Consider the following 22508-nt stretch of genomic DNA (forward strand, 5'->3'; position numbering starts at 1 on the left):
TTAAAGCGTTTGAACAGTTATAGCGCCAACTATGGTCCGCTCTCCATAAAATTTTCCATGCTTCTTAAGCAGGTTATGACACATATGCTCATCAATTTTCGTGAAGTTCTGAGTTTTTGTTTAGGATTTATAGGCTTTTGAGTGCATTTTACCACGCCCATTTTCTAAATGACCCTGTTAGCCATGCGAAAAATGCAAAAGTTCAACTTTTTTTTGATAATTATTGACCTAGAGAGTCCATAGAATTGTCCTAGACTGTTTTGGTTCCGATCGGGCGAAAAACCTAGGACTAGTTCGCAAAAGTAGGTTTTTAACATAATTACGAATATTTAATGAACGGTTTGATTGACAGCAATGGTTCTTGAGGCAAAGTTGTTCAACAAGAGGAGATCTATCAAATGGTATGCATTTTGTGACAATAAGTGTAACACCACGTGATTACAGAGCCATAAAACTCGTTAGCGCCAACTAGTGGCCGATTTCTTTTAAAATTCTTACAGACCTCTAGGGCCATGAGTAGAACATGCCCACCGAGTTTCGTTCCGATCAGCCTCCGTTAACCTTGTCTAATAGGTGCTCAAACTTCATTGGTCGATGGCGGCCATGTTTTTTTAGATACGCCAATGTCCTCATACACATACATGACACCTTGGACCAAGACACTGCATACCAATTTTCAAGTCAATCGGACTAACGGTCAGGTGGTTAAAGCCTGTTTTATGTTTTTTTCATATTATAGCGCCACCATGTGGCAAATCGCCGCGATTTTTTTACTGTTACCTCATATTGAGCTCATACATGTGTGTACCGAGTTTGGTGAAGATACCTCATTTACTTCTGGAGTTATAGCCATTTTAGTAAAATAGGCCCCTCCCACAACGTACGTTTTGACGCCCCTTAGCGTCCGTGAATCGAAATTTCGACTTTTTTTCGATAATTATTGATCTTCAGTTTCTAAAGAACATTTCTGCACTGGTTTGGTTCCGATCGGGCGAAAAACCAGGGACTAGTTCGCAAAAGTAGGTTTTTGACAAAATTCAAAATGGCGGAAAATCTATCATGGCGGAAATGAAATCGGAGATATACGTTTTGTTCGTCAGGCGTCCAGCTTTCCAATGATATAAGACACTTGAGTCTACGACATACGGTCTAGGAGTTCTGAGCAGTTTCGCGCTTTTGGTTGCTATAGCGCCACCTATGGGCCAATCGGGGTCATAATTTGATAACCTCTCCTCGATTTTTGTACTACCATCTGGCAAAGTTTCAAGGTTCCAGCTCTTACGGTTTGGGCTGCACGATGCGTTTTACGGCAGAAGAAAAATAATAATAAAAATCAGGACAATTACAATAGGGTTTCAGCACTTCGTGCTTGAACCCCTAAAAATCAGAGCAATTACAATAGGGTTTCAGCACTTCGTGCTTGAACCCCTAATAATAATAAAAATCAGAAAGGTGGCGAGAACTCCGCCGGCAGAAGGGCTTCCAATCCGACATTCAGTTGCTCTGTTTTTGCAGAACAGGTAAATCCATTTTTCTTTCTAAACTGACGTTCATGTTGCCAAACCAACACAAGGATGTAATTAGCTAGATTTATGCAGTCAGCGTTAACTTTGGTGAATATGTTTCTAGCAGCGATCAATCTCTATTGTAAATGATCAAGCAAATTCACAGTAGGGCGACAATTTGTGTGAACGATTGTTTTCACCCACTGTTTGTTATGAATTTAAATGTTCATTTATAGGCTGTTGACAACTTTGACCAAATTTGTTTACGCCGCCGCTGTTGTTTATGCTCACTGGGAAACGCGAAGCTAACGTTATCTTGCTATTATTGCGTCCTTGTATGGGAGGCAGCTATAGTTATAACCTCAGGTGGCGAAACGATTTTAAGATAATGTTTCTCTTTTCTGCATTCTGTTCTGCAATATATAAAAGCATTTATCTAACTTGGCGACATTACACATTGAATGAAGTATCAGTAAAACTTAACTTTGTTTGTAGTGACTATTTTGACTTTCCTTTATGTCGGAAGGGAGGGGAGGAGGGAGGAGACAGGATGAGGAGGAGGGAGGGTCTAGCTAGCCTCCGTTTTGTTTGACAACAATTCGAATGTCAACAAGAAGTAACGTCTCCCAGGATCACTTACAGCACCTTTAACAGGCTTGTTGACTGCAACAGCTGGTGTTCCGATCAGTTAAGCTGCGATGCCACACCGATGGAAGCCCTGAAGGCACACCGTACTGATACTGATTGTCACAACCCAAGTCAGGACAAAAAGAAAAAAATAAAACTTCCCACTACGCCCCAAGATGGTACCAAGCCTACCTGGGAGTAAGCAGCAACCCACGCGCACAAACCCTCAGCAACCCAGGGACACACTCAGTCTGTAGTTACAACGGAAGGGGCGGGCTTTCAACCATGACGCACCCCAGGAGGCATGAATGAACGGTTTATATGCCCCAATGGGCGATTGCTCATTGGCCACCTACCAAATAGTACTGACGTCACACGACTTCACTACATATGCATATAAATAAGGCGAGTAACAATACCTTCATGTCACGATATACAGTCAAACCAAAATTGATTCCGACACCTTCAACATTTCTCACATTATCACAGTTTATTCACTATAGTTTAGAAAATGGTAATAAAATGACAAGAACTCAGAGTTAAATTAAATCAATTGATATTTCACTGGTTTTTGTCTCACTTATGAATTAGGTTGAATATCTTTCAGCTGTTAAATTTATCTACACAATTAGATAATGCCAATTTAAATCAACCAATTAGTAGCTAACTAACCAAATAGTCAGTAGGACAGTAGTCCACTGTATGAAGAATTTTTGCGTATAATATGTCAGTTTACTTTATTTTGCTATCCTCACTTACATAAATTACCTATAGTGTCCTACCCCCACTAGAAAAAAAAAAAAATTATATATATATATACACTCACCTAAAGGATTATTAGGAACACCATACTAATACTGTGTTTAACCCCCCCTTTCGCCTTCAGAACTGCCTTAATTTTACGTGGCATTGATTCAACAAGGTGCTGAAAGCATTCTTTAGAAATGTTGGCCCATATTGATAGGATAGCATCTTGCATTTGATGGAGATTTGTGGGATGCACATCCATGGCACGAAGCTTCCGTTCCACCACATCCCAAAGATGCTCTATTGGGTTGAGATCTGGTGACTGTGGGGGCCATTTTAGTACAGTGAACTCATTGTCATGTTCAAGAAACCAATTTGAAATGATTCGAGCTTTGTGACATGGTGCATTATCCTGCTGGAAGTAGCCATCAGAGGATGGGTACATGGTGGTCATAAAGGGATGGACATGGTCAGAAACAATGCTCAGGTAGGCCGTGGCATTTAAACGATGCCCAATTGGCACTAAGGGGCCTAAAGTGTGCCAAGAAAACATCCCCCACACCATTACACCACCACCACCAGCCTGCACAGTGGTAACCAGGCATGATGGATCCATGTTCTCATTCTGTTTACGCCAAATTCTGACTCTACCATCTGAATGTCTCAACAGAAATCGAGACTCATCAGACCAGGCAACATTTTTCCAGTCTTCAACTGTCTAATTTTGGTGAGCTCGTGCAAATTGTAGCCTCTTTTTCCTATTTGTAGTGGAGATGAGTGGTACCCGGTGGGGTCTTCTGCTGTTGTAGCCCATCCGCCTCAAGGTTGTGCGTGTTGTGGCTTCACAAATGCTTTGCTGCATACCTCGGTTGTAACGAGTGGTTATTTCAGTCAAAGTTGCTCTTCTATCAGCTTGAATCAGTCGGCCCATTCTCCTCTGACCTCTAGCATCAACAAGGCATTTTCGCCCACAGGACTGCCGCATACTTGATGTTTTTCCCTTTTCACACCATTCTTTGTAAACCCTAGAAATGGTTGTGCGTGAAAATCCCAGTAACTGAGCAGATTGTGAAATACTCAGACCGGCCTGTCTGACACCAACAACCATGCCACGCTCAAAATTGCTTAAATCACCTTTCTTTCCCATTCTGACATTCAGTTTGGAGTTCAGGAGATTGTCTTGACCAGGACCACACCCCTAAATGCATTGAAGCAACTGCCATGTGATTGGTTGATTAGATAATTGCATTAATGAGAAATTGAACAGGTGTTCCTAATAATCCTTTAGGTGAGTGTATATATATATATATTGTGCGAAATCTGTCATCCTACAGCCTCATCAACAGGCATGTGCTGAATACCTCTGAAGTAAACTCACCCTGGAACAGAACCTGCTCCATTCAGACAGCAAGTTGCTATATGACTTTTTACATACCTTGAACATTACCTCCGTTTTTGGAATTGAACGTTGAGGTTATCCACTTGCTCACCCCTAAACATACCGGGTTTGTCACATAACCTGCTTTCTGGAAAAGCCCCTAGAAATGTAATTTGGTTTGGTTTGGTTTTGTTTTCATTGTAAATATGTGTTATATTGAAGTTTTCAGACAAAGAAAATCTACCAGGGGGCAGGGGCCTATACCATGAAGCCTTTTTAGGTGTCTATAGCCAGGTATGTTTCAGTTTAGTTTGCACCAACCCTGGGTTTTAGGCTCTATGAAAGTGGTTTGGCTTCTAGAAGTTTTCATCGCCATAGTAACTAACACTCCACGGCTAACCTGGGGCCTGTTTCAGAAAAAAGGTTCAACCAACTCCGAGTTAAAACTTGAACTCTGAGTTGACTTACCCTGAGATGAGAAACTCTGAGTTTTCGGTTACAGAACAGCTGAAATGAGTTAGTTCAATCAACTCTGAGTACGAGCAGAGATGTATAGTAACGAAGTAGAACTACTTCACTACTGTACTTAAGTACTAAAAGGCTGTATCTGTACTTTTCTAGAGTATTATTTTTTTCTCCTACTTCCACTTTTACTTAAGTACATATTTTCGGCGAGTGTAATACTTTTACTCCGATACTTTTTTTATGTGCTGCATCGTTACTCGTTACAATTATAAAAATGTTACGAATCATTCCAAACCCACATTATCACTGCCAGAGCGGTAGATGGCTCTGTCACCAGGTTTGATGAAGCTAGCCCAGCGAATCAAGCGATCAAGAAGACCGCGCATGCTCCCGTTCTGCCTTTCGCTCTGCTGCCTGCCTCCAGTGAGAACACTTGAGCTTTGTTAATTTGATTCGAGATGGAAGAACCAGAACTTCGAGTGATCGTGGCGGTGGCGGTGAGGGTGAGGAAGGAGACCACTCCTGGCCCTACTAGTCCATGTTTTCATTTGTCGGAGTGAAAGACAATTCATATAGATTGAAGTGCGTAACTGTTAGCTGTCATGAGGACGCCGATGCACTGAATCGTTCGTTACTTGTTTAAATAGTTTAAAGTTAGGCTACTATTATATGTAATGTTATTACATTGACAAACTATACATCATTAAAATGATATAAGACTCAAGTTTCAGTATTTGAGCACTATTTTATTCTGAGAAACTTATAGGGACAGTTATGTCTTAATTTGTGTCAGTTATATATCAGGAAAAAATAGTCGATACCTTTAATATGAATTATGAGCGTCAGCTGCACCCATTCAAAAAAAAAAAAAAAAAAACTCATGTGCGGTTGTCATGAAAGCGCTTGACCAAACAACGTCCCTCAGGGCTTTTAGCTCAAAAATGTGCAGATTTTGATAGATTGATAGATTTCATAGGTTTACGTTAGATTTCTATAGAGAGGAATACTATTTTTTTAAATTATTATAACCAAAATGGGCCGATGTAATCATTACGAGCGCCGCTGGATACTCTAATGTACTGTGTTTTCAGTCCATACCGGCAGCCAGAGGGCGCCCTATGCACATTAGACCATATATGGAACACATGAAGAAGAGCCATTCCAGGAACTCCCTGACATAAACAAAGCTTCCCGAGATCGCTGTTACATGCTGATAAATACCCAATAAGCTGTGGAGAAAAAAGGCACAAGCAGGGAAGAGAAGAGAGGGATGATTTAGAGGGGGAAGGGACATATTTGATCTGTTTTTGTTTACAAAGAGTTAAGCTCAGTGTGTTAAGGTGTTCTTGAACATTCATGTCCTTGTACTGCTGCTTCAGCCAAATTAATTGTGAGTGTCCTAAACATTTGAAATTATATAAACAATATGATGTTCAAACTTTTGACTGTTTTCTTTAATAACTTCATAACACAATACTTGTACTTTTACTTTCAGTACTTGAGTAGTCAATTTTTAAATAAACTACTTGCAATACTTAAGTACAAAAATTTTTGAATACTTTAGTACTTCTACTTAAGTATTTTGCTTAAAGAGCACTTCAACTTCTACTCAAGTCACTTTTTTGATAGAGCACTTGTACTTTTACTCAAGTATGGGTCTCTAGTACTTTATACATCTCTGGGTACGAGTAACTATAAAAAAGCCATTATCAATGGAGCGCAGATATTATGAGTCACCATGGCAACAGTGCCAGACAAAAAGAGGTGTGCAAGCACATGGAGAGTACGAACATAATTATTATTATTTTTTTAAATATCGGCTCCAGCAGCGAAGGACAGAGAGTTAGCTAGGAAGAAAATAGTTGCTCGAGTCAATGCGTAAGTTTACATTTTAATTACTGTTATACAGTGTTGGGTGTAATTAATTACCAAGTAATCTAAATACTGTAATTTAATTAAAGGGATTACTTTTAATTCTTCTGTAATTTTAAAGCTGCAGTCGGCAAGTCTGGCAGATTGAGTGGACAGATCAAAATTTTGAATGTTTACAACTCTCATGCCCCTCCCCCACTACCAACGAGCACCCGCCCATCGTCAGTGCGTGTGTACCTGATTTTCTGTGAACGCGTCCGTCTCTTCAGCATCGATCAACACCATGGACTTGGAGGTAGGCTGCCCTGGCTAATCTATCCATAGATAGCAATAACCGAGGAATTGGAAGCTTGTTAGTAGATTTTCTCTCCACCATCACGCTTCGTACAATCTTCAGGCGAACTTCAGGCGTGTCGTGTGCATGTGATATTGTAACGTGTGCGTCTGCGCGAGGGAGAGGGGATCTGTGGCGCGTGCACGAACTGTGATTGACAGTCAGATCTCACACCCCCCTGCGCTGATTGGACCCGATGAGACGGGAGCGGTGGATTTTTGCAAAACAAATAACACGCTCCAGGTGGAGTTAGAAGCTCGGGTTTTTTTCTAAAACCACCTTATTTATGTTGTTCTGTCGGATTATAGTGTCGATTTCACTGAATATGATCAAAAAAATGTTGCCGACGGCAGCTTTAAGTAAAATTATGTAATTGCATTAGACTTTAGAACAATTCTGTATATTTAACATACATTTTTATAAGGTATATTTTTAATGTAACTTTCTCCCTCTAAACACGTTGGTCAATTCAAGATTAAATCATGCATTTGTATATTGTTTATTTGAAAGAATTAAAGTGCAGTTTCCTGTCTCTCCTTGTATTGTTCAAGTGGTTGAGGTTGATATGGGATTTAGTAATTAGTAATAAGTAGATCAATACTTTCTAAAGATAGTCATTATTACATTAATCTAGTTACACTGTTGAAGATATCATTTGTAGTTAGTAATTAATAACTATTTTAGAGTAACTTATATTATCAGTTATATGTTATAGTATCAGAGGTGAAACTGGAAGAACAGTATGTTATTCAACCAAATTTTAATTTTCATGTGGGTACAATCCTGCAGGCATTAAAAGAACATGGCAACAGCTGAAAATTAAATATAAAAACATAATTCAATCAGGCAAGGCATGAGCATATCATGGGTGTAGGCTACCTGACTTTACATTTGACATTTTAAATAACTAAATAGCATCCAGTGCCTAGCAGTGCAGCAGCGTTTTTGGCTGAGGGAATTCCTGGAGGGACTTCAGAGCCAGTCACTCCCGAAGATCCAAGGGCCTTCATAAAATGTAAGAGGTTTCATATGTGTTATTTTTTAGGCTATTTTTGATATTTCCGTTTATTTTACGGTTGGGTTTTTTGTTGATCCCAACAGATTCTGATGGTAATATCTGTCTTTCGGAGCCTCCTGTCCCAACAGATCCCCAGGCAGTTGTAAGTCGCCTACTCAATACACCAGAAATTATGACAAATAGTGTTATAAAGTGTACTCAATGCTCATCTTCACAGGACGATGGGGATAAAGAGTTTCTGCTGCCATAGAAAGGCCTACAGAGGTGATGTTAATATTATGTGTCTACACATCAAACAATCTACACATTCAGATTTATTCACATTTTTATGTGGAGTAGCCTATAGAATCAAAGTTTAAATAAAGTATAAACGTGTATTCTCATCTCTCCCCCATCAACAGGACGGTCCATCAACTGCTGGTGCACAGATGAACAGTTCAGTGACTTTCAGTAAATGCCACAGTTTAATTCTGTAGAATTTGTTTAGAACTACATTATGTAACTCTAATCTACTACTGTATTTTCAGTTGCCAGTTAAGGAGTTATATAGACTTCATCTTATTAAAAAAAAAAAAATAGAAAAAAACTGCAGTAAAAATAGCAATATTTTATTTATTAATAAAATATTAATTTTATTAATAAAAATGTACTGAAAGAATGAATGAGGTGTTTAAACACCACTTCCTCTTTAAAAAAGGGGAGGAGACCGAAAAAAACTCTGGGTTTACCGAAGAAAACCTGCTTCTGACCAGGTTAGGTTCACAGAGTAAGTTACCATGGTAACTGACTCTGAGTATAAGTTACCTCTCTTTCAGAAACGGGCTTGACTTGCTCTGCTTTCTCAGGTTTGATATACCTCCCATTCTGAAACAGAAAACCCAGAAGGTTTCCCTCATTTCAGGGTTAACATACTCTGAGTTTTCACTTAACCTCCTTTCTGAAACAGGCCCCTGGTCTGGGGCAGGTTATGTTGGTTGCAAACCGAGCTTGGAACTTAGCTGTGAGCAAAAGTGACACATGTCAGATGCGATAAAGTCACTCATGTTTCTACATAGCAAAATCACAAAAAAATTTAAAGACAAAATCATTTTAGTAATGCTTATTTAGAATAATAATTTTGTATGATTTAGATATTATGTATGTTATTATTATACCCTTAATCGATCACACATGCACAATTTTAGTTTATCAATTATTATTACGCAGAGCTTAATAAATAAATATATAAAGGTAATATAAATACGCTTTAGAATCAATAGACAAAGCTATAAAATGACTACATGTGAGCTTATGATCAATTCTCTCTATAACCTACCTTTATTAACTGTATAAACTAACTTAACAACTTTTACTTGCACTGATATAGCAAGACGTTTTATTTAGTTCTCTATCATAGACAGCTATTTTCTTCTTGCTGTGTAAATTTACAGTTTCACTCTTTCTAGGCATGCGATTGGCTGTTCGCTACTGATGTTACTCCTAAACTCAGGATCAAAGCCTGAGTTAACAGAAAAAAGTGATGATCAGCATCATGGTACCAAACCAAAAGATTGGTTTTGGTTTTGTCAACTCGAGACAAATCCTGTAACCCTGAGTTTGTTCAACTACCATCATGGTACAGGCTCCAGGTTTCTAAGATCATATTTTGGTGACTTTGTTTATATTTGTATTAATATTTTATAATTGTATCATTTCTAATTGCAACCAAAATAAACTGTAGTGAAATTTTGCATAAAAAAATAGTGGGCGGTTCAAGTGATTCACTGAAAAGAAACGAATCAAAAGAATGACTCTCTCACGATTCGGACTTCAACTGCAGGTTTCCTCAAAGCTTAGTGAGGCTTCTAAAACGACTTTTTTCTATACTGAACTAACAAATAGGTGTTGCACTATGCTTAATGTTAGTCTGTTTATAGTTTAATTACGAAATGCGCACCATAGTTTTCAAGATTGTGAGGGCCCTATTTGTGTAACATTTTTGTTGTGTTTGTTGCCATGTAAGGACTGAAGAATTAAGCGAACTGCTGAAGAAAATGTTTCACCCGATTGTCTTCTGTTTGTGTTCGTGGAGTCTGATCGGTAAGTTATAGGCAACGCGTTTTTATGACTTCAGTTATTTTGGTGTTAATATACTGTTACACATGATTTACATTCATATAAATGTCAGTGTGACACTTATAAACTATTCTGCAAGTTAATCAATAGGCGTATGTGACTTATTATTATTATTATTTTATTTTTTTGTGGCACATTCTAGTTTTAGTTAACTTGTTTAATCATCTCGTAAACGTATTAAACCCGTTTTTGATTAAATTTTCGAGTTTCCTCGAGTAGCGGTTATCAGAGCTACAATGTGCTTCTTGTTCTCTAAAAGCTGCTATTTATCTGGGATCTTGCTTGGACAGAGTAGGAGTTAAAAACTACAACAAACAATCAAATAAACTTGCTCATCGTTTAACTGGTGGTTAGCATGCTCTTTAATTTTAAAATATTAAGCTGTCAAAAACAGAAGTAGCCTGCTCTTATACAAATAAAAGCAAATAATATATTTGTACACTGTCTGAGTAACTATAGATTCTGTACCTGCATGAACAGAAAACACCTGAACAGAGACGTTGTGAAGATGAACAGAACTGACTTTACTTTGGTTTCTGTTCCTGTCTGTTTTTCAGGTGTGTTTGGCACTGATGTGTCTGTGATGGAGGGAGATCCAGTCACTCTAAATATTAATCTTACTGAAATACAGAGAGATGATCAGATAATGCTGAAGTTCGGACCTAAAGGCGTGCTCATAGCTGAACTGAAGAGAGGGGAGAATCAGATCACGTTAACTTATGACATTGTTAATGAGAGATTCAGAGACAGACTGAAGCTGGATGAGAAGACTGGATCTCTGACCATCACAAACACCAGAACCACAGACTCTGGACCTTATAAAGTCACCAGCTTGAACAAACGGACTCAATTAAACATGTTTAATATTACTGTCTATGGTGAGTAGAGAATTACTGCTGCTGGACATAAAGTATATTCACTTTTAAACACACACAAAAAAAGAAGTAATAATTTGTAAATATTATGAAATTAAATGTATATGAACTCCATTTAAAATATGAATGAACTGTTTCACTTTTTAACATTGTAAATCAATGTCATACAGTAATTATTCTAAATATTATGAAATAATGAATTTAACTGTTTGATTCATTGGCACACTTTTGTTATGCATTTTTTTGTGTGTTTTCATATATTTAGTCATCAACTTTTTAAATGAATGAACTGACAAATATCACAGCTCTTTTTTAATTTTTTTAGCTCATCTCACCGTCCCTGTCATCAGCAGCAATTCTTCACACTCTTCATCTTCACCATCATCATATTGTTCATTGCTATGCTCAGTGATGAATGTGAGTCATGTGACTCTCTCCTGGTACAAAGGAATCAGTGTATTGTCCAGCATCAGTGTGTCTGATCTAAGTAGCAGCATCTCTTTACATCTGGAGGTGAAATATCAGGATAACAACACCTACAGCTGTGTGCTGAACAATCCCATCAGAAACCAGACCACACATCTGGACAACATCACTCAACTCTGTCACACATTTGCAGGTATGTCAGTAGTGATGTTGGCAATTATTTACTCAGCTGATCTTGTTGATGAGAAACGTCATCTCTTTCTGGCAAATGAAGCTCAAGAGTTCCGGAGTTCCAGATGTCAAAATAAGACTTTATTGAACAAAGTAACAAAGCTGAGATGCCTGGAGGACATCTGAATTTGTCTCTGGCCAGTGCCTCTCATTCTTATACCTTTTCTTATCTGTTATTTCCAAGTGACATATTCACTGGCAAGATTCACCCCTCCTGTTTCACCCCATTAAGTTGCACTCCTCTCGCCTTTCTCTCTAATTGTGGAAATCTGCTAAGTGATGGTCAGCCCTTTATCAAAATCAAGATATAACATTTTCTAAGGACATTCAACTCCTTCCTAGAAGCAAGAAGCCTTCAAGTAACCCTTTTAACAATGGTCTTATTCTTTCACAGTCACCTGTTGTTTACTGAAAAAATTCAGACTAAGCAAAAACTGCTCAGTGGCCACATAATTCTCAGATACTCTTGACCTTTGTAATCACAGTCACGTAGGCCATGATGCCTCAAAACACATATAGCTTATGCTTATTCAAATTATTTCCACAATTGTTTTCAATAATATAAATTAAATATTTCATCAATCTCTGTCAGACTCTGTCTCTCATCTTCATTGCAGTTGTAAATTGGATGTTACCAGTATCTGTTGCTGCTGGAGCTCTGCTGATACTGCTGATATTGGTTGTAGTTGGGATCTTCTGGATCTGCAGGAAACAAAGAAAAACAGACCAAGAGGGCAAGTGTTGCATCTGTAAAATAAAAGTACTTTTTGTGAAGAAACGGTACACATGAAAGTGAGTGTTTTGTTGTTTTAACCCATTTGTCATTATTGTTGCAGTTCTGTCCCGTGCTGAAGACATCACTTATGCAGATCCGACCTTCTACAAAAGAAAAGCACAGAAATCGGTAAGATATTTTATGACTGTGTGTATATGCACAGAATGATCATTAAAACACACTAGTATTAGATTACTTTAGTACACTCATATTATAATATTTAGTACACTCATATTATAATATTTATTACACTGTTTATTAAATATAATATTTAATACACACTAAAATAATACGTATAAAAATAATAACACTAGGGGCCAGATTTACTAAATGGGTAAATAAGAGTGTGGTTGCAATATAATAAAAACGCCCGATGGGAGCTACTAACAATGCACAAATTCAATGTTATGTCAGACGCAAAATTGGTTAAGACATGCTTTATTTTGGTGATAAATAATGGGGCAAATACCTCTAAATTGTCTACTGCAAGCCTTAGTAAATCACGTTGCATGTTTCAAACCGTGTCATAGAAAACTGAAGCACTCAGAAACAATGTAAAGTTAGATCTTTACATTGTACAAAGACAAGCCTTCTAAATTTTATGTTAATGTATAACATCTGATATTATATAAATTATATTTTCAAGACAGTAGGAGGAAGATCAGGGGCCGTATTCACAAAGCATTTTATCTTACCACTAGGAGTACTCCTAAATCGCACTAAAAGATTTTAGCTAGGAGTTTTCTCTTAAAACTTATTCACAATGCCTTTCAGACCTACTCTTAGTAAAGAAAAATGACAACTCCTAAACTAAGAGTGAGTCTTCGTTGCTATGGATGACGTCATTACTCATGCACGAGCTTGACTGAAGTGACCACCTTGATTGGCTGATGATTGTAACGCGGGAATGATTCCTAACACCTCCCCTACGATGATGAGTGACAGGTGACAGGTCTGAGAATGCGTGCGCTACACAAGCAGTGCGAAGGACGGAAGATGATGAATAACTGAATAAATAGCCTAAATGAATAAAGAGTAAGGCAAAACAAATAGCCTAGTAGCCTAATGAAACATATGGATTGATGCAATATTTTTACAACATTATTGAATTAATCTGTCACTATATGCCTTTGCCTTTGCAAAGAGAAGAACATTTTAATTTGATTCACAATGAAACATTACAATTAGTTTACATGCAATGAGTAGCCTAGTTTTGGTTGTTGTTGGTGGCGTTATTGCATTATGCCTACAATGCAAAATTGTCCCCTCGCGATTGGAAGCTCCTGTAGCCGCCGCATTCGCATTTCAAAACATCGCAACGTGAAATGCCACAAGCGGTTTGTGAATAGGTCTTAGTGAGTTAGGAGTCCTCTCGACTTCTTTTAAGCTGTCCCAGGCTTAGGTGCTACTTTAAGGGCTAAAATGCTTCGTGAATTACTCTTAGTCAAAAAAATTAGGAGTCCTAAAGTTACGAGTGACACGCCCATTATTTTTAGGAGTTGCTCCTAAATTCGACAGTTAGGAGCTACTTTTAGCCTTAAAATTCTTTGTGAATACGGCCCCAGATCTTATAAATTGTAAAAGCCAATCTTAAAAAATTATGCTAAATAACTTTACATGATTATATAAAGCATGTGAAATCTATTGTGTTTCTGTTTTCTTTCAGAGAGTTAAAGAGGAAGATGAGGTGGTGTACGCAGGAGTCGCTGTGAGACGTTGATCAAGGCTTCATGTGCTTCTTTTCCCTCTTCAATAATTTTATAATGGCAGTAAATATGCCTGTTGAAAGATCAGCATATTTTACAGGCTTTTGAAATCGACTTAATTTAAGTGTGGCATTCAACAATGTCAACAACTTAGTAGCATAAAGGTTGTGAAGTGCCTGGCTGTTTTACATATACATGTAAACTGTGTTTACACAGCTTTTTAAAAATGATGCGTTCGGCCAATCAGCATACTCTTACGTCATTGGTAGTTCCTATTGTGCTGGGTTAGACCCTTCTCTGAAGCAGGGGCTAATTTAGATGCTGTCCTAGGCCATATTTTGCCTCTTGTTTGAACCGGAAAAAAAAGATGATTGACAACTAAAATATCATTTGAAAGTTCAAAGGTAAATTCTGGGGTCAGTACAATTTGAACTCAATTGACAGCATTCTTTAAAGAAAAGCAGAGATCTGGGTTACAATGAACGACTTACAATGGCTTGGCCGTGAATGGGGCCGATCTGTAAATATTATAATTTGTTTCAATAGTACAGCCACAAGACATAAACAATGCACCCTATTTTAACTATCTAAGCAAATGGTCTAAAGCGCAGGGCGCAAGAGCGCTTAGTGCCACTTTTGCTAGTTTAACGATGGGAAAAATGGTCAGCGCGCCCAGCGCATGTTCTAAAAGGGTTGTCCCTATTCTCTTAATGAGTAATGGGTGTGTTTTGTGCGTAACATGCAAAAATCCTAGTATCAGAGTTGTAATTTCCCATTCCCTTAAAAAGCCAGTCCTGCTGCGCGTCCCTGTGTGTGTAATAAGCAGAGGCGCATATTACTAATGTGCCATTTAAATAACAAAAGAAATACTGCACCATTGACTTTAGAGTTTTTGTTGGTCAATGGCGCAGTTTAGTGTTATTTCAGTTCCTCAAAATAGCAACGCGCCAACAATTGCTAAACCGTTTCTGCGTATCCAATTTTACAACTTTTTTCCATGCCAACCATGCTGTGTTTCATTTGTGAATGATTTTAATATATAGATGTTCTCCTGCAATTTATGTACGTTTTTGTTTATTGTGTTCCTGAATGGTAATGTGTAGTCAACCTTTGTGTTTATTTGTGCTTTACAAAGAATGTAATGAAAGAAAAAACTGTGATTTATTATAAATATCTACACAATGCAGGGACTTCAGTACATTTAATTTTATTTCTGATAAGATAAATATTCTGATAGTTTGGCATTGCCGGTGTGATTGTAAACAGTGATTCTTCTGAAGCAGAACTCTGCCCCTAGTGACGGAACATGGAAACACTTGATCACTAACAGAGACTTATCTCTGTATGTATCTATCATAAAACTATTCCATCATGAAGTGTTGATTTATGTCACAATTTAACTTGATTTTATGAACATTTTTACACAGAATTGCTTCTGCTTATTTATTAATAAAGCTTAAGGCACTTTGTTTATAATAGTCTGCTTCTTTGCATAACACTTTCTCCATCTATTGTTTCCTCTGAGCTTTTGGATACTTCTGGTTCTGGATGCTGATTATCAATATAGCATAAAATAAAATGTATTGACACTAACAATTCACTCATTTTCTTTATGGAACCCAAAACAAAAACATGTTGAACATAAAAAAAAGAGATCAGTTAAAATAAAATGATCTAGATTTTGCCTGGGTTGAGATAAAAAATTAGTAATAGCATTTATTCAGAAACTATTATAGGCAATACTACTAGGCCATTTAATTATTTTTAAAAAGTCACCTGAATGAAATCATTATGTGAAAGAAATGTAGGAGTGTGGGTTCCCAAAATGCATAATGTTATTTTTATCTAGACCAATATTCAGCAAATGTACATTTTAAACTTTAAAATTTCTTTAAAATTGTTAAACACATTAAACAACATGGTTGTTTCTGTTGAAGTCACACTGTTATACAGTTCTTGGAAGATGCACTGGAGTAGAAAAAAATGTTGAGTGAATTCAGAAGCTGAGAAGAAAAACTGACCACAGTTGCGAAGTCACACAAATAAATGTGTGAACATTAGTCAGACCTTCAGTTTATTTTCCACTCTGCTCTTAGCTTGATCTTTATCTCTCATCATGACTATTTTAACACATTTTGGCACAAACGACTGTTGAACCCCATGACTTTCTTGGCATGTACTGATCCACAGATGTGTGGCCTGATCAGTTATTTTCTATTGTTAAAACTGGTTTAGTTTGGTTTTGGTCCAGTGGTTTTCTGCTTATACAAACCATTATTGAAACTCCACAAAGCAACTAAACCAGCAACATCCGCTGCATCAGTCAATGAGTCAACGCATCAAACACTTTTCATCAAGAGATGATCAAGTTTAATTCAACACTCTGAATGATTTACATCAGCAAAACATGTAAATTGTACAAATATTGTAAGTGATCAATTGAGAGCAGATGAGACAGAAGAACTGTTAGTGTAGAGACACTTTAACTGTACACACACTGCGGTTTAATGCACTTCTGCTCAAATAAATGCTGATAAGCAGTCTTTCACAAAAATGAAGCTGTTAGGAGCTAAAAGTGTCAAAAAAGCTGCAGTTACTTCTGCTTTTATGCATCTGAATGTGTGAGAGAGAGATGAAGTGTGCAGAAACTGACATCAGTGGAAACTTGGTTTTTAATACTGAACATTTCCATTCAGATTTGCTTTATATAACAATGATATCATGTTGGTAAATTACATTTTTAAAAATGATACAACAAAGTATATGTTCATGGCATCAAACTTTTCTTCTAAAATTGTCAGTGCCATTCTTGACAATTAATGAGACCTTGCATGATCGACATTTCTGTGTTGACTGAAGAGAAAAAATAATTGTGATGAATCAATATGACTCTCTTCTATATTATTACTATATTGAACACAAACCATTTGAACCATTGTGTGAATAATTTTGACTGAAGCTCAGAAGGTCAAACATCACACAGAGAGATGATCATCATCATGGAATATTAAACAAAGGGTTATTGACTAGTATGCATGTCAGAATAATTTTTAAACTCCAGTTTCAGTCATTTTAACTCAGTTTAATGGTGTACAGACAGTACGTATCTCCTAAAGACCCTGCTGGAGCGCCAACTAGTGACTAAACATGGAAAAACAACCTGTTATTTTACAGTGTCAAAGGCCTTAAAAACTGACATGGAAACTTCTTTTTTCACGTGTATATTAAATATTTAATATTTAAATATCTTCCGACCCGGATTTCTGGACACAGATCTGCAGGAATACCTTTACTATGACCACCAACACCAATTTACAACTCATACAATATAAAATCATCCACAGAATCCACATCACTCAGAGTAAACTATTTAAAATTAAATTATCTGACACAGACACCTGCTCACAGTGCACCTCTGGGAGCACAGACACTTATCTCCACGCAACCTGGCTCTGCCAGCCTGTTCACTCTCTCTGGACCACATTAACCAACACACTATCTTCGATCCTGGACTGCAGAATCCCACTATCTCCTGCACTCTGTCTCCTAGGAAATACTTCAGAAACCTCCATCCCTTCCAAATACAAAACCCCAGTTCTTGTCTCTCTAGCAATCGCTAAAAAAATAATCTTTCAAAACTGGAAATCAAAATCATCATGCCATTTCATCCATTGGACCAACGTAATTACAGAATTAATTTTGACAGAAGAAACCATAGCTCATAAAAAGAACAATATATCTGCATGTAAAGAAACCTGGAATCCTTTCATAACCTTTCTACAAATTCAACAGCTAATGTAAACCACGTGCTTTCCCACTCACCCCCCTCTCCACCCCTCCCCTCCCCTCCAACTATCTTTACCCCATCCAAAACCCCCCTCCAATATATCTGCCTTAACAACACCTAACAGTCACACACTTACAGACATACCAACCCCACACTTATAACTCTCTCTGTCTGTCTGTCTGTCTGTCTGGCCATGTGTCTGTCTGATCGTCTGTCTTTGTACCTCCCTGTCTCCCTGTTACGGCTTGTCTCTCTTTATTATTTGCAAACATATGATGTGTCTTATTTTGTTATGTAAATAAAAATATATTTTTTTTATTTAAAAAAAAAAAAAAAATTTAATATACTTTTTTTTTTTTTTAATTCCGATTCAATCTGATCATCATCACTAGAAGCTCCTGTGAAAACTGTCAGTATATTATTCAGTGATCTGCAGTGTTCAGGAAATATCAACAGACTTTATTATACAGCAGCTCAATAGCTCACTAAACTCTGATTAAATGTCTTTAATGTTTATCATAGTGAAATCATTGATTCATGAAATGTTCTCCTCCCAGTGACAATGTGCTTTTAAAATAAAGGTGTGTATTGTTTTCTCTTCTGGTTAGTATGGCCTGTTCGCCCCTGCTGGTAGATGTTGTAACTACACTTATCAGGGAACACAAAACATCTTCCTTGAAGACCATTCAAACATAAACGTGTAGTCTGATAAAATTACATATTTGCAAGCAACATAAACTATTGCAATTTTTTTAATTAATATTTTAGCAGTGACTAATATGTAGGCTATACATATATAATATGTATTAAATATTGTTTAATCGCTCTCTCTCTCTCTTACTGTGCTGCTCTAGGCCTTCAAAACCTGATATGGAATCTTCACGAGTTCACATGTTAATTAAATCTGATGTAATATTATAATGCGTATTTGGCTTGCTGTCCTGGGGGAGGGCTCCGAGCTCGGAATTCGGCCCGACCCCAGAGTACTCCCTCCATGAATGTATATAGGTATCTATGAGCAGACCCAGCCGGGTGTGAGGTGATGGGGTGGTGGTGGGATGCTGAGAAATTTGTCATGAGACCAATATTATGAAGCTGCAGACTCGGAGCCTGCATCTACAGTCCCGCACCCAGAGTCCCGCATTCTCAGACCCCTCGTTTTTCGAGACAGCGCCTCCTGCTGTTCAGAAGATCGTATAATACCCTTATCCAAATACCCTTATCCAAATGCCATTGAAAACGTTTCGGTTACTCACGTAACCTCTGTTCTCTCTAGAAGAGGGAACGAGTATTGCGTAGTTAGCTACGCTACGGGAAAGCCTTTCTTTCTCGAGATACTGAAGCCAAAAATTATCCTTAATTTTTATAATCTTGTCAACGCAGTGCGGCAGCCTGCAGACCTAGGGCAAGCTAACTAGCGTGCCCATTGGCTGCCCTGCGGCAACTGCAGCAGCCTACCGCTGAGCCCTTGGTGTGACGTCACGACCAATGAGCGCGCTTGGCGCGCTTAATGCGTCACAGCCCGCGAAAAGGGGTGTGGCTTAGCGTATATAAGCAGGGCTCGGAGGCTGCTTCTCTGGTTTCTGTCGCATGAAGCGAAATGAGCTCGTGGCGCGAGCACGGCGGGCTACGCAATACTCGTTCCCTCTTCTAGAGAGAACAGAGGTTACGTGAGTAACCGAAACGTTCTCTTACGAGAGGTTCTCTCGTATTGCGTAGTTAGCTACGCTACGGGAACGCCCTTGTCAACGCCGTGCGCGCCCAGCATCCACTGAATGAGTCCCAGGGAGAGCCCGGGGAACGTGATAGCGGAGAGCCGGGCAGCCCGAAGAGGGCTAGCGCCGTACATAAGCACACACTAGGGGGTTAGGAGCGGCACGGCCGGTCCTAACTGCCAATTCCCTGTATAGTGCAGCTCAACCAGTAGAGCTAAATCACACAACGTAGCCCGCGCACAGATAGTGGGCTGGCATACGCGAGACTTAGACTGATAAGACTTTCGCCTGCAAGGCGGGAACATCCAGGTTGTAAAACCTAACAAACGTGGAGGGGGAGGCCCAGCCTGCCGCTGCACAAATGTCATGAATGGGAATCCCGCTGGACCATGCCCACGACGAGGCCATGCCTCTAGTGGAATGAGCTCGAACGCCCAATGGGCACTGCAGGTCTTTAGACGCATAAGCAACAGCAATAGCGTCCACTATCCATCTGGACAGGCTGTGTTTCGAGGCGGCGAGACCCTTGGTGCGCCCACCAAACGAAACAAAGAGCTGATCCGAGCGCCTGAAAGCGGCGGACCGTGAAATGTAGTTTCTCAACGCCCTGACCGGGCAGAGGAGATTACTATCGGCCTCGCTGCCGTGCGTCGGCAGGGCTGAGAGGGAAATGACCTGTGCTCTGAAGGGAGTGCCCAAAATTTTTGGAACGTACCCATGCCTCGGTCTGAGAATGACTTTGGAGTCATTAGGTCCGAACTCGAGGCACGCGGCGTTAACAGATAACGCGTGAAGGTCTCCCACTCGTTTGACTGACGACAGTGCTATCAGAAAAACGGTTTTGAGCGTGAGGTATTTCATATCCACAGTTTCCAAGGGTTCGAAGGGATGCGCTCTCAGGGCCTCCAAGACCAGAGAGAGATCCCACATAGGAACCGAGGGGGGTCGCGGGGGGTTCATCCTCCTGGCTCCCCTAAGGAAGCGGACGACGAGCTCGTTCTCTTACGAGAGGTTCTCTCGTATTGCGTAGTTAGCTACGCTACGGGAAAGCCTTTCTTTCTCGAGATACTGAAGCCAAAAATTATCCTTAATTTTTATAATCTTGTCAACGCAGTGCGGCAGCCTGCAGACCTAGGGCAAGCTAACTAGCGTGCCCATTGGCTGCCCTGCGGCAACTGCAGCAGCCTACCGCTGAGCCCTTGGTGTGACGTCACGACCAATGAGCGCGCTTGGCGCGCTTAATGCGTCACAGCCCGCGAAAAGGGGTGTGGCTTAGCGTATATAAGCAGGGCTCGGAGGCTGCTTCTCTGATTTCTGTCTTTTCAGCGAAGCTCTTCGCATCGCTGCTCTCTGAGGAAGCCGCCGTCGAAACAAGCGACCAGCACGCCGAGGATCTCAGCCTGAGGACGCCGGCCGCCTTCGCCGCCTTCAGCTTTCCCTGCCTGCTTCGCTATCCGGCGATCATATCCTTTACTGCTCTGTTTTGTATGTGTTTGTGTGTTCGCCCCGCGACACACTTTTGCATCTAAAAGAGCGCGAGGCGTTGTTGCAAATGCCTCGCTCATCCTGTGGCTCGTGCAGAGCCCCGCTCAGCGATGGAGACCGCCACGTGATTTGCGCTCTCTGCCTGGGCTTCGACCACGCAGCCCGCGCCCTCTCCTCGGGCGGCTGCGAACAGTGTGAGGACTTGCCGATGTCGACCCTGCGGGCTCGACTCGCCATGTTTGACGATCCTCCACCTTCCCCGGCTGCCTCTTCAGGGCCGCGTAAGAAGAAACGCCGCTCTCAAAGGCCTCCAGAGCCGGTGGTTATAGCTGAGCGCTCGCCGGAGCCCCTCCCGCGAGCCTCGCTTTCTCCTTCTCCCCCGCCCTTCACCGACGCGCAGCGGCCGGCTACTGCCCGCACTGCCGTCGCCTCAGGGGATGAAGCAGATGACGCCGCTGACAGCTGCTCTCTGCTTGCTTCGGACAGCGAGGAGTGGTCGGGCTCTCACCGCTCCGCCTCCTCGACTCCTGAGTCTGGCAGGTCCCGCTCCAGTGTCGACGCGGAGCTTATCCGCCTCCTCACCAAAGCGGTCGACCGACTGGGGTTGGACTGGTCCCCACCCAAGGAGCCCGCGCCTAACCGACTCGACGGGTGTTTTCTGCCTAGCCGCCGCCAAGCGCCAGCCTCTAGGTCAGCACCCTTCCTGCCTGAGCTCCACCAGGAGCTGTCGAAGTCGTGGAACGCGCCCTTCTCCGCTAGACTCCGCTCGTCTGTCTCCTCGGCTCTCTCCCAGGTGGACGGGGCCGCCGAGAAAGGCTATACCGGCATCCCTTCCGTTGAGGAAGCGGTGGCAACGCACCTTTGCCCGCCGTCTGCTAGATGGCGCTCAAAGTCTGCCCTGCCGTCTAAAGCCTGCAGGACCACATCAGCTCTCGCCGGCCGCGCATTCGCCGCCTCCGGCCAAGCTGCTTCTGCCCTGCACTCGATGGCTGTTCTTCAGATCCTGCAAGCCGACCTCCTCCGCGAATTGGACGAGAAGGGCTCGGATCATACAGCCTTAACAGATCTGCGCAGCGCGACGGACCTTTCGCTCCGTGCTACTAAGACCGCTGCACAAGCCATCGGCAGATCTATGGCCGCGCTCACCGTCATCGACAGACACTTATGGTTGACGCTGGCGGATATGAGTGAGTCAGAACGCGCTGTCTTCCTCAACGCCCCGCTCTCGCCCACCGGCCTCTTCGGCCCTGCGGTCAGCGGGATTGTGGACCGCTTCTCTGAAGTGCAGAAGGCGTCGCAGGCTATGAATCTCTTCCTGCCTCGCCGCTCGAGCCCAGCCGCAGGCCGCTCTCAAGCTCAGCCTCCTGCGCGCAGCTCCACACAGCGCTCGTCTCGGCCACCAACCACTTCGCAGCGACGCCAGGGCGGCCGCCCTAGGTCGCGCTCG

General features: G+C 40.8%; 1 protein-coding gene across 3 annotated transcripts in view; it reads left to right on the top strand.

The window, feature by feature from the left end:
- The window catches only part of LOC308701680 (uncharacterized protein), an 82802-nt gene extending 67136 nt beyond the window's left edge, over nucleotides 1-15666 (top strand). The window contains exons 4-13 of one of the 3 annotated variants that reach the window (XM_081384065.1): nucleotides 7844-7943; nucleotides 8030-8088; nucleotides 8164-8210; nucleotides 8348-8396; nucleotides 9949-10025; nucleotides 10619-10939; nucleotides 11262-11555; nucleotides 12211-12327; nucleotides 12430-12497; nucleotides 14035-15666. In XM_081384065.1, coding sequence (XP_081240191.1) covers nucleotides 8036-8088; nucleotides 8164-8210; nucleotides 8348-8396; nucleotides 9949-10025; nucleotides 10619-10939; nucleotides 11262-11555; nucleotides 12211-12327; nucleotides 12430-12497; nucleotides 14035-14088 — 1080 coding nt within the window. In that variant the 5' untranslated portion in view covers nucleotides 7844-7943; nucleotides 8030-8035 and the 3' untranslated portion in view covers nucleotides 14089-15666. Of the gene's footprint in view, nucleotides 1-7843; nucleotides 7944-8029; nucleotides 8089-8163; nucleotides 8211-8347; nucleotides 8397-9708; nucleotides 9847-9948; nucleotides 10026-10618; nucleotides 10940-11261; nucleotides 11556-12210; nucleotides 12328-12429; nucleotides 12498-14034 lie in introns of those variants that run through there. The other 2 variants (XM_081384067.1, XM_081384066.1) reach the window with 2 other exon arrangements.
- Nucleotides 15667-22508: the final 6842 nt, after the last annotated feature.

Source organism: Scardinius erythrophthalmus (genome assembly GCF_964197995.2).
Source record: "Scardinius erythrophthalmus genome assembly, chromosome: 14".
Lineage (NCBI taxonomy): Eukaryota > Metazoa > Chordata > Actinopteri > Cypriniformes > Leuciscidae > Scardinius > Scardinius erythrophthalmus.